We start from the raw sequence: 18,280 nt of genomic DNA, 5'->3' as shown, positions 1-18,280 counted from the left end.
AAAAGCAGCGGTGCTGCTGTGCAGCTATTGCCTCCCGAACCTGGTGTCTGTGGGTTCACGTGCGCCTCCTGCCAGCCCGGTGCAACTCCCCACCCCTGCCCCACCTGCAAAGGCTGCCGCCCGCTCTCCCTGGGCAGTCACTCCGCTCCCCCGAGCAGCCGCACCCTGGGCCTGTGCATTTCCCTCCCCCAGGCTTAGCCCAGCCCAGCCCAGCCCGCGCGCACTCTCCCCGCCCCGGACCGAGTCCCCGGTTCTTGTGTCTCCGCTAGAGCCTGCAGCCCAGGACTCCCCAGCCGGCGGCAGGAGGGTAAGAGACCAGCTTGTCCCCGTCCTAGAATAGGGGAGGGGGAGCCGCGCTGCCCGCTCATTGGCTCCTACAAACGGGCTACAGGGAGGACCCTGCGCCATGGAGCGCGGAGCCCGCAGTCTGCTCCTCTCCGCGTATGAGAAATGTGCAGCGAGGGCTGCTCCTGAGCCCTTCGGCCTAGTCTGCTTCCCTGCCCGCGTGCCTAGAGGGGACACAGAGGCAGCGGTGCAGGAGAGAGGGGCCCACCCGCAGCATCGGCTGAGCCTCTCCCGCCAGGGAGATGAAACGGCTTCCCACTAGAGCCTGCCCTGCAAACTCTACAGCTGTGGTTCCCAAACTTTTTGGCATCACTCCCCCTTTTTGATTTTTGAGAAACCCTCACGCCTTAGGTGGAGGTTTGTTTTTCATCTGTGTCTGAAGAGAATCAATGTTACCATATTTGCCTACATTTCCCATTTTTAATCAGCTTTACTATATCTTGATGTCAGTGGAGAGAAGGAGCTAGAGGTGGGAAATTAATTAAAAACTCAGGCAGATGCCTGCAGTTTTGGGAAAATAGTAGAAATACCTGCTTTAAATTCTTGTTTAGTAGAGAATTAGACAAAGCAGAATTGCAAAAGTTATAAGAGAGTCAGTCCTTTTGGAAACCTGAATGCTTCCTTGCTGTCAGTTAAAGGGCATAATCTGCATTTTAGAGTTCAGCTAGAACTACCATAGTACTGTAGTGTTATAACGGTTTGGGAGGTGGGGCAGGGGAGATTATGTGCAGCAGCAGGCCCCATGCTCAGTATTTCTGTTTTGATTTCAAAACCTCAGGTCTCCTACACATTTAGTTTCATTCTTGAGTACTAATCTTGCAAAGATTTGGCATATGCTAAACTTGATCCATAGTTAGTAGTCCCAATGAGTTCACACAGAGCACAAAGTTAAACAGATAAGCAAGTCTTTGGAGGACTGGAATCTTTATGGTCTGCTCGGTAGAAACAGATCTCAGATGAGATGGAGATATCGCAGCTACTATAATGGACGGCCTTAACTGTTGCAATTAACAAATGCATTAGTGGGAAAACAAGTAGGAGGTTACTCATCAGTTGTTTAGACTGTATGAGGTTTATGAATTTAGAATAAGAGGGTTTTAGTGTCAATTCCTGGAAGCCCCTTAAACTTCATTTGTTCCAAAGAGGTAAGAGGCTAGTGAGGTTTATTATGTAACATCTGTAAGTTTCATGTGACCAGAGGATTTGTGGTAGACAATCTACTTGCTGCTGTATCTATTTATGTGAATTTCTTAATGTCTGAGGGAAGTAAACTGGAGTTATTGTTTCTGACTTCCCTATGGTACAAATGCTCTTTTGTTAGTTTCATCTTTGTTCTGTGTAACACAGGACATTTAGCTTTTGGAAAATAACTACTGGAAGCCTTGATTGCATTTGTTGTATTTTTCAGCTTGTAACCATGGAGAAACTGAGTAATGCAAACACCCAGTTTGCTCTTGAGCTGTTTAGAAAGTTGAATGAAACCAACCCAACAGGAAATATCTTCTTCTCTCCACTCAGTATTTCTGCTGCCGTGGCCATGGTCGTCTTAGGGGCAAGAGGTAACACAGAGACACAGCTGTTGAAGGTCAGCAGAAAATTTCTGTCTTCTTTTAATTTTGAACGTTATAGGGAAATAAAAGTTTTAAAAGAAAAAATATTAGAATTCATTGAACCTTCATATTCTGTTTCTCACTTAATTCAGTCACTAATCAATTTGATAAAAACCTTGAAAAAATTAATTTTACAGGCAGTCCCCAACTTACGCGGATCCAACTTATGTCGGATCCGCACTTATGAACGGGGCTTTCTCGCCCCAGAGCTCGCAGGCAGCGGTCCCACCACCTCGACCTCCGGGGCGAGAAAAGCTACTCCCGGTGTCCCTGGTCTGCTGGGGACTGTCTCCAGCAGACCAGAGACACCAGGAGCAAAGCCGCAGCCGCGGCGCGGTCCCGCGCCTCTGAGGCTTTGCCAGAGCAAAGCCTCATAAGCGTGGGAACCCGCCGCGGCTGCGGCTTTGCTCCCGGTGCCCCTGGTCTGCTGGAGACGGTCCCCAGCAGACCAGGAGCACCAGGAGCAAAGCCGCAGCGGTGGCGGGGTCCCGCGCCTCTGAGGCTTTGCCAGAGCCTCAGAGCGCGGCACCCCGCTACCGCTGCGGCTTTGCTCCCCGTGTCCCTGGTCTGCTGGGGGGGGAGGAGGGCGCAGCTAGTGTGCCCCCCCCAGCAGACCAGGCTTTTGTTGTGGACCCTGGGCCAGAGCAGCTGGGGCGCTGCCAGTTGGTCCCGCAGCGCCGCTCTGGGCACTACTGGACCAACCCAGCAGCACCCCAGCTGCTCTGCCCCAGGCGTCCCCAAGTCAGCCGCTGCTGAAACTGACCAGCGCTGACTATAGGAAGCCCGAGGCAGAGTTGCTCTGCCCCGGGCTTCCTGGAATCAGCCGCTGATCAGTTTCAGCAGCAGCTGACTTGGGGATGCTTGGGGTTCTTAAGTTGAATCTGTATGTAAGTCAGAACTGGCGGTCAGTTTCAGCAGTGGCTGAATCTGGACGCCAGTTCCGACTTACATACAGATTCAACTTAAGAACAAACCTACAGACCCTATCTTGTACGTAACCCTGGGACTGCCTGTACTTTGTTTTCACGCCTTTGGATGCCCCAGGCACCCAGTTTGAAAGGCCCCACAAAGTGAGCGGTGTTGCAACCTGGTGTGCCAGCCAGGTCCCACATTGAGAGGCACAAGGCCCAGTCCTACAGGACAGGAGTCATTGCCATGAGGTGAGTGCAGGGTGGGTACAGTTTCCACCCCTTTCTTCTCAGTGGTATCTGGAAGAGAGGAGAGCCTCTGTTTCAGATTTTGCCCCAACCCTCTAATAACCTCTTTGCAGCCCTGGCAAAGAGATCTGTGATTTTGTAATGCATACTTAATAACGTTATGTAGACTGCTGCTGGCATGTTAAAAGCCCACCTCCCCTTCCTTAAAGGTAAAGTGCCATAACTATGATAATGCATAGTGACAATGTCTTGGCATGAGGTCATGAATTTTGTAAAATGGCATAAATATCATCTCCTACAAGACACATACAGTAAATAAGATTGAAATCTTATTTCAATACAGTCATGGTTAATGTTATTTGCAGTGTTGTAGCCATGTTAGTCCCAGGATATTAGAAAGACAAGATAGGTGAGGTCATATATTTTATTGGACCAACTTGTTTTGGTGCAAGAGACAAGTTTTCAAATTGCACAGAGATTTTTGTCAGGTCTGGGAAAGTTTCTGAGGCTACATCTACACTGTAGCCTTTTTCCGCAAAAGTTTACGCACATGAAGCGCGGAGTGGAATATCACCATGCTTCATTTGCATAATTAATTAGCAGCTGCTTTTGCGCAAGAGGCTTTAGAGCAAAAAGGAGCTGTGTAGATGACTCCTTTTTGCACAAAAACCCCCTCTTGCGCAAGAGATGTTCTTCCTCATTTTTACAGAAAGTACAGCTCTTGCACCGGAGAGGGGTTTGTGCAAAAAGAAGCCGTCTACACAGCTCCTTTTTGCGCAAAACCCTCTTGCGCAAAAGCAGCTGCTAATTAATTATTGCAAATGAAGTGCGACACTATTTCACTCCGCGCTTCATTTGTCTAAGCTTTTGTGGAAGACGGCTACAGTGTAGACGTAGAGAGTGTGACAGTTACATATAAACAGCAACAAATTGTTTAACATAAATAATTAATACATATTTCAAAGACGTACAGAGCAATCATAAAACTAAAAAAAGGGAGGGAGATTGGTGGATTAGATTGTTGTAATAATAAACCATAAATCCTGACCTTGTCCTCAAAGAAAACCTACATAACACCTTCCAAAGATCAAGCTGGGATGGGAACTTAAATTCATAACTTTGTCAGACACCAAAAATCATGGTCTTCTTAATAAGACATTGGATTTGTGATTTATTACCACAGTCTGTAATCCACTAACCCCTCTTTTTGTCCTGTGATTTCAGCGTTAATGGGCCACTTGATCTGAATGGTTCCTTAGCTAGAATATATGTGAACTAGAGATGTAAAATCTCATTTAACTAGTCAGTCACTTAAACATTATGTTTAACCAGTTAATCAATTAAAGCTCCATCCGCCACTGATTAACCTTAACCAGTAAGCATTACCTGGTTAACCTGCTAACCCATCACATCCCTAATGTGAACTACCTTGTGTTTAGCTGTGACATGCTGAGGCTGAGTCTACACTGAGGAAGTTACTGCACTCAGTGCTGTAACACCTGAGGTGTCTACACTAAGGATGTTAAGTATCGTGTAATTCACTAATTGAATAGTCGATGCATTTTTGCATCGACTATTTGATTAATCAATAAGGTGGCACTGCCCTTTTGAAATGCCGCTGAGGTGGCGTTTCAAAGGGGCAGCGCCGCACAGCTGATCCTGGGCTACGTGAGGCGCTGCCCCTTTGAAACACTGCCACAGTGTTTCAAAGCAGCAGCACAGCATGGAGCCTGGGCTCCATGTGGCACTGCCCCTTTGAAACACCGCAGTGGCATTTCAAAGGGGCAGCACCGCACAGCTGATCCTGGGATCCATGCAGTGCTGCTACTTTGAAGTGCCCCTCTCTCCTCCCACACCTTGTTGTCTCTATCTGATAGAGGCAGCAAGGGGGGAGGAAATGACTATTCAACTATCCTGTCGACTATCTGATAAACATTTGCTTATCGGAGAGTCGACTAGTCCTTAACATCCCTAGTCCACATTGGCAAGGCATTTAGCACACACTAACTCTTCAGTTGCTGTGTTCTAGGTAAGTCACCTCAATGAGAAGCCTGTGGCTAGTTGCACAATCGACCAGCTAACACAATACACTACTCTCTGTGCCGGTGCAAGAGCTGCTCGTGTGGATGTGTCCACCATCACAAGGAGCACAATGTGTACACACAATAGCGGTTTCCCTGCAGCGCTCTGTGAGCAGTGCTATATCTACTAGTGCTTCACATCTGTTAGTGTAGACGTGGCCTGAGTTCTTTTTCCTGACCTGAAGAGCACTGTGTATCTTGAAAGCTGGTCTCACCAACAGAAGTTGATCCAATGACAGATATTATCTCATCCACTTTCTCATTCAGAGTCAGCATTATCAATCTCATATCAAAGATGATTGGAATGAGATCAGCCACAATAGTAATATTCAGCACATCTGCAAATTAGTATTTTCAAAAATAGGTGTCCAGTGTTCTATATAAGGACCTGATGGGAAAGCATTTCAGTACACCATTAAGGTGCTTAAGTCTTGAAGGCCTTAAGCACATGCTGAACTTTAAACACATATTGTCTTTTGTGTTTCACTATACAGGCAGTCCCCGAGTTACGCGGATCCGACTTATGTCGGATCCGCACGTACGAACGGGGCTTTCTCGCCCCGGAGCTCGCAGGCAGCGGGATCGCCCAGAGCGCAGCGGTCCCACCACCTCGACCTTCGGGGCGAGAAAAGCTGCTCCGGGTGCCCCTGGTCTGCTGGGGACCGTCTCCAACAGACCAGGGACACCTGGAGCAAAGCCAGGGAGGCGGAGGGGTCCCTCCGGGGAGGCGAAGGGGTCCCGTGCCTCTGAGGCTTTGCTATGGCAAAGCCTCAGAGGCGCGGGACTCCGCCGCCGCTGCCGCTTTGCTCCCGGTGCCTCTGGTCTGCTGGGGACCGTCTCCAGCAGACCAGGGACACCTGGAGCAAAGCCGGGAGGCGGAGGGGTCCTGCGCCTCTGAGGCTTTGCCAGAGCAAAGCCTCAGAGGCGCGGCACCCCGCCGCCGCTGCAGCTTTGCTCGCCATGTCCCTGGTCTGCTGGAGGGGGGGCGCAGCTAGTGGGCCCCCCCCCCAGCAGACAAGGGAGACGTGGAACAAAGCTCTGGGCCTGTGGTAGAGCAGGTGGGGCGCTGCCGCTTGGTCCCGCAGCACCGCTCCTTGGCGCTACTGGACCAACCCGGCAGCACCCCAGCTGCTCTACCCCAGGCGTCCCCAAGTCAGCCGCTGCTGAAACTGACCAGTGGCTGACTACAGGAAGCCCCTACCCCGGGCTTCCTGGAATCAGCCGCTGATCAGTTTCAGCAGCAGCTGACTTGGGGATGCCTGGGGTTCTTAAGTTGAATCTGTATGTAAGTCAGAACTTGCGTCCAGATTCAGCCGCTGTTGAAACTGATCAGTTTCAGCAGCGGCTGAATCTGGACGCCAGTTCCGACTTACATACAGATTCAACTTAAGAACAAACCTACAGTCCCTATCTTGTATGTAACCCGGGGACTGCCTGTATTTTGCATCTTATGGCTGTGATCCAGAGCCCATAGAAATCAATGGAAAGACTTCCATTGAGTTCAGTGGACTTTAATCAGGTACTTCCACATAACTTTACATTAATCACATTTTTAATGACAAAATGTTTAACACACACAATTTTGTTTTATTACTGTGGCTGGCGCCAATGCTAGTGAAATCAATGGGAGTACTCAGGAGGTGTTAATTCTGTTCAATGTAAGCAAGTTGAAGAACAGAATTCTGTGTTCAGTCTTTATCAAATTCAGCCTGTAAAGAAGGTGCAAATTGCATTAACTAGTGCAGTGAAGTTTTCCTGTATATTAAATTCTGGTTTTAGAGCTGGGAAATTTATTGCTTAAAAGGAATTCAGCTATTCTTGGTTTTCTGTTTTATTGCAGTGTCATATGCAAGTTGTAAAAGGGCGTGTTTGAATTCACTGTGCTGGGGGTCACAATATATTTGTTTAAGAATATCGTCTCCTTTATATTCTTGGCTTTAGGAGGGGTTCTTTTATGGTGTTAGGCAGTACTGAGTTATCCATTAGAACAATAAAACTATTTCATCACCACATGTCACACCTGAACTTTGTACAGAAACTGTCCAACGCCCATTCCAACATATACATTAAACTAACAGCCCTACCCAGGTTGAATCTATTGAGAGCTGAAATAGCATGAAAAGGATTTAAAAATCCCAGAGAAGTTTCAGCATGCTAATCTGTAATACGCTTATGTTCTAATTTAAAGTAGTTTGTAATATTTGTGAAAATAAATTACAGCCATCATTGGGAGCAGAGAATCTTGAGAAAAAGATTATAGCTACCAAAAATTTTTAAATTACATGTGTAAGGATTTTTATTTCTGTGGTCTATGAACCCCTTTCATAGTGTCTGAATATTGCATTTTTTTACTTATACAAAACAGTTTGAAACTCCACAGGACACCTAAACCTGATACAAAGCCCATTGAAGTCAATAGGAATCTTTCCATAGTGTTCAGTGAGCTTTGGATAAGGTCATTAGACTGAGTCTTAGTTGTGGACTCGGGTTTGATTTAGCTTTATCCAGAATATTTATCTGTGTATTGAAGGTCCTTGTTTCACTTTCACCAGCCCAGCTAGAGTCCAGGTACATTATGGAGAGATCTATATGTTATTTGCTGGGTAACTTGTCTCTGAGAATCACTCAGGGTATGTCTACACTACAAAGTTAGTTCGAACTAACGGACGTTAGTTCGAACTAACTTTAATAGGCGCTACACTAGCGCTCCGCTAGTTCAAATTTAATTCGAACTAGCGGAGCGCTTAGTTCGAACTAGGTAAACCTCATTTTACGAGGATTAAGCCTAGTTCGAACTAGCTAGTTCGAATTAAGGGCTGTGTAGACCCTTAATTCGAACTAGTGGGAGGCTAGCCCTCCCCAGGTTTCCCTGGTGGCCACTCTGGCCAACACCAGGGAAACTCTATGCCCCCCTCCCAGCCCTGGACCCCTTAAAGAGGCACGGGCTGGCTACGGTGCCCATGCCTGGTGCAAGCCTGCCAGCACCCAGCCAGCAGACCCTGCACCTGGCACGGATCGAGCCAGCCACCCGATGCCCCCCAGCACTCCCCCTCTTCCCGGGACCAGGCTGGCGGCTCCCGGGAGCTTGCCCGGGACCGCAAGAGGTGGGCACCCGCCTGGGCTAGTGCGGACATCGTGGACCTTGTCCACGATCTCCGCACTAGGCACAGGAAAGTGGCCGGCTTGGGCAGGAGAGCTGCCAGCCTGGCCACCCAGGAGCAGGTGTGCATGAAAATCAAGGGGGTCCACTGAGACCCCCGACCCTGAGCCCTGAGCTTACAATGGCCGTCCTGGGTCAGACCAAAGGTCCATCTAGCCCAGTAGCCTGTCTGCCGACAGCGGCCAACCCTAGGGACCCTGGAGGGGATGGACCGAAGACGGTGACCAAGCCATTTGTCTCGTGCCATCCCTCTCCAGCCTTCCACAAACCTTGGGCAGGGACACCACTCCTACCCCCTGGCTAATACCACTCCATGGACCCAACCTCCATGACTTGATCTCACTTCCCTTTAAACTCTGTTCTAATTCTAGCCTTCACAGCATCCTGCAGCAAGGAGTTCCACGGGTTGACTCTTTGCTTTGTGAAGAACAACTTTCTGTTACTACTTTGAAGCCTGCTACCCATTCCTTTCCTTTGGTGTCCTCTAGTCCTTCTTTATGGGAACTAATGAAGAACTTTTCTGTATGCACCCTCTCCACCCAACTCCTGCTTTTAGAGACCTCTATCATATCCCCTCTCCATCTCCTCTTTTCTAAGCTGAGAAGTCCCAGTCTCTTTAGCCTCTCTTCATATGGGACCTGTTCCCAACCCCTGATCATTGTAGTTGCCCTCCCCTCTCCCAGCCTCTCTCTTCCCCTCTCCCACCTCCTTTTCCCAGTCTCCCCCCGTTTTGTTCAATAAAGACAGATTCCATTTTTGAACACAATTGTCCTTTATTTTGTACATCAAGAAAAGGGGCTAGGGAAGGGTAAGTGGAAGGAGGTGAGGGAGGAATGGGGTACGAGCCCCCGATGGGGAGGACTGGGCTGGCTCTGCGGGCTTCTGGGGGTGGAAGTTCTCTTGCAGCCCCCCAATTGCCCCCTCTCCCCAGATGGCAGCCTGCGGCAAGTGCAGCCGGGCTGATGGCCGAGTGGTGTGATGTGCCCAGTGTGGGCACTCAGGGCACTCCAAGCCAGGACTGGTTTTCAAGCGGGGCACCCCTGAGAACTGTCTGTCCGGGGTGGGGGTCGGGACCCTTTAAGCACAGCCCTCGGCTAGCCTGAGGCAGCATTTCCACGCTCTAAGTCCTCCTCTGATGCCCTGCCAGCACTGCCATCCTTAAGCCCGGTTCAGGGTCCACTTAATGTGGACATGCTAGTTCGAATTAGCAAAACGCTAATTCAAACTAGTTTTTAGTTCTAAGTTAGTTCGAATTAGTGCTGTAGTGTAGACATACCCTCTGAGAGGAAGTATGTCCTTAAAAGAGAAATTACAGTGATATATTTAATGTTTTTAATTATCAGCCATCAGTACTATGTGGCAGCATTTATATTAACATAATCTATTAAAAATAAAAGAAAATCACACTACATCAGCACACGCTCACCTTCCTAACATGTTCAAATGAGGTCTGAGAGAACAGATAGGGCTTGCAGTGTGCTCCAAGGGAGCAAAACTAAAAGGAGAAGTGAATTTGAGAACTGACCATCCCTTTATTGGATCATCTTACATGCAGATTTAATATCTGGGGACTATCATTAGTGTCCCAACAGATCTCTGTGGCTGGATGGCACATAGGAGGAGAGCTGCCAACCCATTTATAAATGAAAATGAACAGTTTGAATTGTGCCCAGATACAGTAGACAGTTCAACTAAGTGATTGAGGGCAGGTGATACATTTGAGTTGCCTCTAAATCACTAGATTTTGCACTAGCTGAAGTTTTCAGTAGTTTGAAATCAGAAAGCAAACATTGTTTGGTTTTTTCTCCATTACTCCCAAATATTCTGTATTAATTGATATGCATTTTACACTATATCAGTGATGGCCAGATAATTTCTTTTTATCCAGACCCTTCATTTTGATGTTGTGGAAGAGCTTCATTCAAGAGTTCAGACCCTGACCTCTGACATAAACAGAAGTGGAGCTCCCTATCTGTTGAAGCTTGCCAATCGGCTTTATGGAGAGAAGACCTACAGTTTTTTAGAGGTAAGTTCATTCAGAAGCTCATGTGACGGAATTTCTGTAGAATTTTTCGAAGATCAGTCATCAGTTACTTCCCATTTCTGTTAGGGTCCTGTCCCTGTCATTTTTGGTCCTGCCCCTCTTGAAGTCAGTAGCAAAACTCCCACTGGAATACAATTTATCTTAATACAATTTGGAATTAAATCATAACAACATAACTGCCATGATTCCAAGCAGACTAACTTAATACTTTGTATATTATGAGGTACAAACTGTGAGGTCAGTTGAACAACCCACAAGACTAGGGCTGGGCAAATACCAGCCCGTGCCCTGTATCCGATATGCCAGGGTTAGTCCCTGGCAGGTTTTCACACTGCCGTTATTTACCTGTGCCTCCACAGGTACAGAGAATCACAGCTTCCGTTGGCCATGGATCGCCATTCCTGGCCAATGGGAGCTGCAAACACCTACACCTGTGAAGGCACAAATAAATAAACCTGGTGGCCCACCACTGTTTTATTGCCCATCTCTGTACAAGACGAACATTTTTGGCTACAAATGTAGCACCCTGTTTTGGGAAGTAGCAGTCTGATATCCTTCTATGCTTCTGGCTATCAAACTAATAAATCTGTAAATACAGGGATGGAATTTTAAGGGTACAAATGGAAGTTAGGTGATTTTCAGTGTGGTTTGGGCTGCTACCCCACAAGTATCTTTGAAAATCCCACCCACTAGCTAGATCAGTGGTACTTTAAAACCAACATATCTTCCACCGGTGAAATTCACCCCTATGCAGAGAGCCTATATGAGGACTGAAGGCCACTTATGTCCCACTTACACTCTCAGTCAGGGTTCAGTCCTGTATAGGCTTGTGTGGGCCTGTTGCTAGGGAGTGAACTTCACCCTGTTTAAAAAGTCTAACACTGAAACATCAGTAATAAGAAATCAGTTCATATTCATGCATGATGGGAGCATTGACATATTAGTCTTGTTCACCTGTCTCTGTCAATCAGTTCACCCAAGCCTTGAGATAGGTCAGCTACATAATCTAAGTTAGGGTTGCTTTACAAGGCTCCCAATAGGCTTGGCAGAATTCTATTTTTATTTTTTGAAAATTTTGGCAGATAGTAGTTTTTGCCTGTATGTATCAGGTTAAATGTTCACAATTCAGGGAAATTATTGGGGGGGACATGTGTCTAAAAATGAATATGTCAGACAGTAGTGATTTAATTAAAGTAGCAGTTTAAAAAGTTAAGCTACCTAACAGTTAAAATACAAATTGTCACCGTCATATGTCAAAATATACAAACCAAAGATCCTTAAATCACACTCTAGCAGGTAGCATTTTTCATACTTTGCTTATCTGTAAATTGCAGTTATTATTGATGGAAATGTCTTTATCAGTTTGTTTATATATGTGTATGATGAAATAGATGTTTACCAACATATACTGAAAAAAATCTAGTCCTTTCAAGCATCACTATAAAGATATGTGCAATGAAAATTTTTCCTTCTGACTATGTATTCTAGGACTTCTTGACAAAGACTCAGAAATTATATCGAGCTGATTTGGCTACAGTTGATTTTCTGCATGCTTCAGATGAAGCAAGGAAACAAATTAACCAATGGGTAGGGGAGCAAACTGAAGGTAAGAGATTTTGATTAGTTAACTAAATGGCATCTTTTTATTGCCAATCAATAGGGATATGTCCTCCTTTTCTGCTGCCATTCAAATTGTTCCATCTCGTTTTACCAGCCAGTAGCATAGCTAGTAAAATCAGAAAATGCATAAGCATGGTGTTTATGGCAGCTAGATAGCTCAAAAGATATTCACATTTTCAAACATTAAGGCCAACAATTGCCAAAATAGGTGTCTAAATATGGATTTAGGAGCCTAAATTTAGACATTTAATTTTGAAAATCTTGGTCGTAGATTCTTAAATCATGTACAGGTTCAACTTGTCTAGTCTGATGCTCTTTGATGCAGCAACATCTTGATTTTAGTTATCTGGATGTCCACTTATCATGGGTGTGGCCAAGTTTTCCGCAGTCCCATAACATTTATTTACAGGCAGCCATCAATCTCAACTCAGTGTTCTGTACTGCTATTTAGCTCTAACTTACCTGTAAATGTCTTCTAAGAGCCCAGCAAGCAGTGGAAGTGTTGGCAACACTACTAGACAATATTGACCTCCTGTCATTAGGCAAATTCTTGGGCTCAGCACGAGTCAGGTCCTGAGGGTGCTGGACTAGAAAGGTAGAACTTGCATTTATCTAAATTTTGGGTGCCCTACTGTAAGTACATTAAAGAAGCCCTATTGCCAGATGGCATATGCTTTAACACTTTTTGAAAATCAGGCCCCATTGAGCACGCACAAATGATGCATTTCTGAAAATTTAGGCTGTAAGGATTTACACTTTTGTGAACTTATTATATATGGAATGTTGCTGAGGAACGCAGCATAATGTAATATAATACAACGGAGATGGGTGCTTAAATATACTGTATTTGTTTTGGGGGGAAAATCAGAAGTCTTTTCTTGAATTAAGACAGTGGATTTTTTAAAAATGTAAAATAATGTTGTAATGACTTTTTATTACTTTGAAGGTAAAATCCCCAAACTGTTGTCTGAGAGCTCAGTGAATAGTACGACCAAACTAGTGTTGGTGAATGCTATTTATTTCAAGGGAAGTTGGGCTGAGAAATTTAAGGAAACAAACACGAAAGAAATGCAATTTCGATTAAATAAGGTAATGTGATAATGTGCTGTTATCTTTTTTGCTTGTAGTGAAATATCTATAAATGGAAGCTGGTGGGGAATTTAGGCCTATAATTAAAGTTTTTATAAAATTTTTAAAAATTACAAACTAAATGTGAATAGAAATATTTTCATGGCTTGTTTTCTTTTAAATTTTATTCAAACAGTTTTTGTTTGGATATAAATGATTTCCCTGCAATGGCCTAGACTCTGTGTTTCATTGCTCCTCCATTTTCTTTAGGAATGGGAGAGTGTAGGAAAATGTGGTATTAAGCTATATGTGCCCCTCACATACACCATCTCTGGAGAGAGACCTGTTTTCCCCAAACACAATTTAGAGCTTTATGTTGTACTTTTAATGTCTCCCAGGAAGCAGTTATGCTAACTGAGCATGGCTGAATCACCATTTACTTTGCACAAGGCTGTGCCTCTTGTGCCTGTAACCATGGGAGGAACCATACTAGGGTTGCTAATTTTGGTTGGACATATTCCTGAAGGTGTCAGCGCATGACATAATCTTTAATTAAGGATTAATTCCTGGACATTCCACAAGAGTCATGGGGGGTTGGCACCCATAGACCATGCAGAGCAAATCTAGAGTTCTACAGTACCTAGAGATAGCTATTACAAAGGCCATCAGTACAGTTTGTGGCCCCTCTTGCTATTGGAGGAGCTTAGAGGAGCTACAATTGAATGAAGAATCTAGGTTAATTTCTGCAATCAAAGAAGTAAGCATTATGTTAGGTAAGAGAAATCAAAAGCAAAACTGAAAATAATAGTACTTAGCATTTATATAGCACTACATAATCAAAGAACTGTTAATTAATCAAGCATTAGTGAATCTGACCTGAATGCGCTTTCATTGCCTAAGACAACTAAGGGGAGCAGAGGGAGTAAATCATAGAGTGAAAAGCAATTTAGTTTTTAAGTCAGTTTTTGATCTAAGTTATTGTTAATTAACATAGGTAAGGAAATCTGATTTTTAACTTGTTAGTGTTATCTCAGTTTATGAAAAATGTTAATTTAATTTTTTTTTTCTGTATTTTTTTATAAACCATCAAGAAAGAAAAAAAGCCTGTGCAAATGATGTATCAGAAAGAAAAATTCCCTTTTGGGTATATCTCAGAGCTGAAATGCCGCATGTTAGAGCTTCCTTATGATGGAAAAGATCTTAGCATGATCATCTTGTTACCCGATGACATTAATGATGACTCCACTGGGCTCCAGAAGGTGATTTATACAAACCAGTCTCAATTTCTCCTTCAGTTTAATTTCAGTTTTCATGTAATACAAAACCTTGGTTTTAGTCTGCCTTTTACCCCTTGAGGGCCACAAATTGTAGGCTTCAACATTATGCCTTCACCTGTTCATCCTACCAATAGAACAGTAAAGAATAAGAATTAATAAGGGGAAAATCCTGCTGTTTCCAGTTATCACCATCCTCTGATAGTCCTCAATTGCTTAATCATTATTATTCTTTATTTTCAAAGTGTAGAGGGGTTTTACTGACCAAATAGTATGGTTTCTATGGGACACTGCATCTGCTTTGTGCCATGCTTGTTGGAGGAATCTGGCTGTGGAGACTGAGTAACTACCCACAATAGGGTTAGTTCAAAGTAGGGGGGATCTTCTCAAGTTGGGTGAGTGTAGTGGATGCTCTGCTAATCCTCTCCCTTCTGGTGACATAGGTGGTTTGCCTGGAGTGGTTGACAAAGTGAAATAAAAAATAGTTTACATACAATAAACTGGATTCTTTTTAAATGATGGGAGTTTTTCTTTTAGCTACTTTGGAAGTCGTCTTATATGTGCTTTCAAATGGTGAAGCTGATCATCATTACTGAAGGGTCAAAGAGGGTATTATTTCAAAATAACAAAGTGTGCATCTACACACAAGCAGTTATTTCAACATAATTTCAAAATAATGTCCAGCTGGAGGACTTCTTACTCTGACTCCTGTAACCCTCATTTTATGAGGATTAGTGGAAATCGGAGGAAGAGTGCTCTATTTCAAAATAACTGCTGTGTAGACATAACCAGATTCAAAATAAGCTATTTCGACTTAAGCTACGCAATTAGCATAGCTCAAGCTGCGTAGCTTATTTTGAGTTAAGCACTGCTGTGTAGATGTCTCTTCAGTGATTGTTAATTATTTTCATTATCAGGTTTTAGTGACTTAACAGTTCCCAGAAGTTAGATGAAGGGATAGGACTTTTTTTTTTTAAGTTACTAGTACAGATTTCTATAAGTCCTTTCTACAGAGCAACAAAAAGCAAAAATCTGTGATTTAAAATTGGATACTTTGGATCAGATTCTGAAGTTGGTTACTGGGATGTAAATTTGCAACAACTTCATGGGATTTAATATAATTATTAAATGTGGATTTGTATAGAGGTAGGGAAGATTGGAGTCTTACCTTTTATATCTGTATTCACTTTACTTTGTATCCCATTATAGACAGTGTTTTCAATACTGAATTTTAAATGTTTTTGGAAGAGAAATACTTTTACATTGGTGGTATGTCAGAATGTTACTTCACAATTTAATGATCTCTGTGCTTATAATTCCAGCTAGAGAAGCAGCTCACCTTAGAAAAGCTTCAGGAATGGACACAACCACAAAATATGCACCCCATTGATACTCATGTGCATCTGCCTAAATTTAAGCTGGAAGACAGCTATGACCTTAAATCAGCGTTAACTGGTCTTGGCCTCCAGGATATATTTGACTGTGGCAAGGCTGACTTGTCTGGAATGTCAGGTGCACGAAACCTCTTTCTCTCCCAAATTGTACACAAGTCTTTCATAGACGTGAATGAAGAAGGTACAGAAGCTGCAGCTGCCACTGCTGCCATTGCTAATTTCTGCATGCTTATGGAAGAGGATTTTAATGCTGACCACCCTTTCCTTTTCTTCATTCGTCACAAACCAACACAAAGCATACTCTTCTTTGGCAGATATGCTTCTCCATAAAAGAGAAGACAGAGCTATAGTTGAGAACCTGATCCAGTTTCCTCTTCATTCAGTCAGAACTTATAATTTAAATTCTTACTAATTTTCACTTAAATTCTTCATTTCACAATAGAATTACTCAGATACCTTAGATCCCTCCTGTGATCCTTTGCCAAGTTCCTTAGCATTGATGTCTATCTGTGCCTTATGCAGAGACATAGTTGAACTGCTAATAAAAGTGAACCAGAATTGAATGCAGTACTTTGAGGCAGTGACTTGGGTCAGGAAATCGCCTAAAGTATGAATATCCCTCTTGTGTGAATTTTGCTGTATTCTTGTGAAATGGCAGAGCCTTGATGTAATGCCCGTCTGTTGACTTTGATCCAGTAATTCAATGTGATTGCTCAGCAGGGTAAGTTTGCAAGGCTTTCCCTCTCTTACAACTGCTTCATTTACAGGCCTTTGAACAAATCAGAAGGCACTGAACAGCCTGCCCCTTCTGCCCAACATTCCTCCCCGGGGGCCACAGGAGAGCCCCTCCCCGCATACACGTGCGCACACACACACAGAGTCCAGGGCCTGACAACATCTGTCGCCAGCCTTATGTTAATGTCCTATTGTTGCTTCCTGTTGGTATTATTAGTCTGCACAATTTCATGTATATTCTGCACACTTATTTCTATGTGTCAACTGTATAACCTCCTGTGTATTCTGTGAGCCTAATTCTTTATTCCTTTGTGACTCTTACCACAAGTTTTCCTTGGGTATACAAATAAATGGTTTTATTTTTAAAAACAGGCTGTTTTATGTGCAAAATGAGGCATTGGAAAGTAAAAACCAATTGCATACCAAAATAAGCAAGTGGGTTTGTGGGTGTGGTCTGGTATGTAAGTTCCCCTTTTGTATTTTCAGAATAGTTGGCACCCACTGGGCAACAGCCAGTTGCAATGGGAGTGGGTAGGGACAAAGAACTGAAGATTGAAATCTGGGAAGAGGAGGATAGAAGAGTTGAGAGAACCTGGATTAGCTGTACTACCTGTGGGCTAAATGCATCAGTTAATATTTGGAATTATGCCTAGAAGTGAAGGAGTGGTAGGATATTAGGAGCTGACCACACTCTTCTGCAAGTCAGGGAATTATGATGCAAGTGTTCAAGAAACTGACCTCTTCTTACATAATTTTGGAACTTCCTTGGGAAGTTCATAAGACTGCAGCTAACACTTGTGAGAACTTAAAAGCAATGAGAGAAGAACAACTATTTATATTCCATAACAGTTTGGTCTTAGCATCAGTAAAATAAGGTTGACTGTTACAAACAGCTTAGTTTCAAAGACTCTGGTTTGTATGAACCAGCTCAAAGGATCTGCTAGAAGCTTTGTATGTAGCTTCCAAATACAAGGGTCTATGCAAGGCCACACTGAGCAGTTGCGAACACGGTGTTCTCTCCCTGAAGCTTCTGAAAATGACACATTGATTATATTTTTTGGAGGACTAACATACGTCTGAAAAATACCTCACATAGAATTATTTGCTGTTGCATTAGGCTCATTGGTTTCCCTTCTGAAAATAATTCTATGGCTGATTGTTCCATCTTTAAAAGTCAAACTTCTGTTGACATCAGGTGGGACTTTTGCCCAAGTAATGATTAGGTCCTGTTCATTGCCAGGAGTGGCCCGTCCATATAGGCAAACTAGGCAGTCACCTAGGGCACCAAGTTAAATGGGGCACCAAATAGTGGCGCAATATCATTGAGGGGCTTGGAAGTGGGGGCACCGATTGCATGGTTCGCCTAGGGCGCCAGTTTCTGGCAGCTAGTCTCGGGCCACCCCTGTTCATTGCACACGCTTTCCCTTATAGCATGCTTATGCCTGATCTACACAGGAAAGTGACTTACACTGTGTAATCATGCCATTAGGAGCATGGTTATTTTAGAGGTATTGCTATATCACTACAAGCCCTTGTGTGGATGTCATTATGCTGATAAAAGTGACAAACTAGTATATTTGTCTTCCGGTGTAGGTAAAGCTATATCCACATAAAGCTCCTTTATAATGGCATTGCTTTAGTTACATGAGGATAGTTAAAGCAGTGCAACTTTTTAGTGTAGAATAGACCATAGAACTCAGTTTGAAAAAAATATAGCCTGGAATACGGAAACAAATTACTTACCCTGTTAAATTGTTCAAATTTACCATGTCTTTGGACTGTTATGTAGAGA

At 43.9% G+C, this 18,280-nt stretch overlaps 1 protein-coding gene across 2 annotated transcripts; it reads left to right on the top strand.

Moving 5' to 3' along the window:
- Positions 1–169: 169 nt before the first annotated feature.
- Positions 170–16,857, top strand: LOC102448699 (leukocyte elastase inhibitor). 2 transcript variants are annotated; one of them, XM_006115552.4, is made up of 7 exons: positions 170–307; positions 1,754–1,930; positions 10,242–10,379; positions 11,886–12,003; positions 12,964–13,106; positions 14,177–14,344; positions 15,682–16,857. In XM_006115552.4, the coding sequence occupies exons 2-7, from the start codon at positions 1,763–1,765 to the stop codon at positions 16,081–16,083; spliced, it is 1,137 nt and encodes a 378-aa protein (XP_006115614.2). In that variant the 5' UTR covers positions 170–307; positions 1,754–1,762; the 3' UTR covers positions 16,084–16,857. The 2 variants fall into 2 exon arrangements, with proteins under 2 accessions (XP_006115614.2, XP_075777484.1); XM_075921369.1 differs by lacking the exon at positions 170–307 and adding an exon at positions 794–814.
- Positions 16,858–18,280: the final 1,423 nt, after the last annotated feature.

The sequence above is a fragment of the Pelodiscus sinensis genome, chromosome 2 (assembly GCF_049634645.1).
Source record: "Pelodiscus sinensis isolate JC-2024 chromosome 2, ASM4963464v1, whole genome shotgun sequence".
Lineage (NCBI taxonomy): Eukaryota > Metazoa > Chordata > Testudines > Trionychidae > Pelodiscus > Pelodiscus sinensis.
The sequence above is the reverse complement of the archived record's forward strand: the minus strand, read 5'-3'. Positions and strand labels throughout refer to the sequence as shown.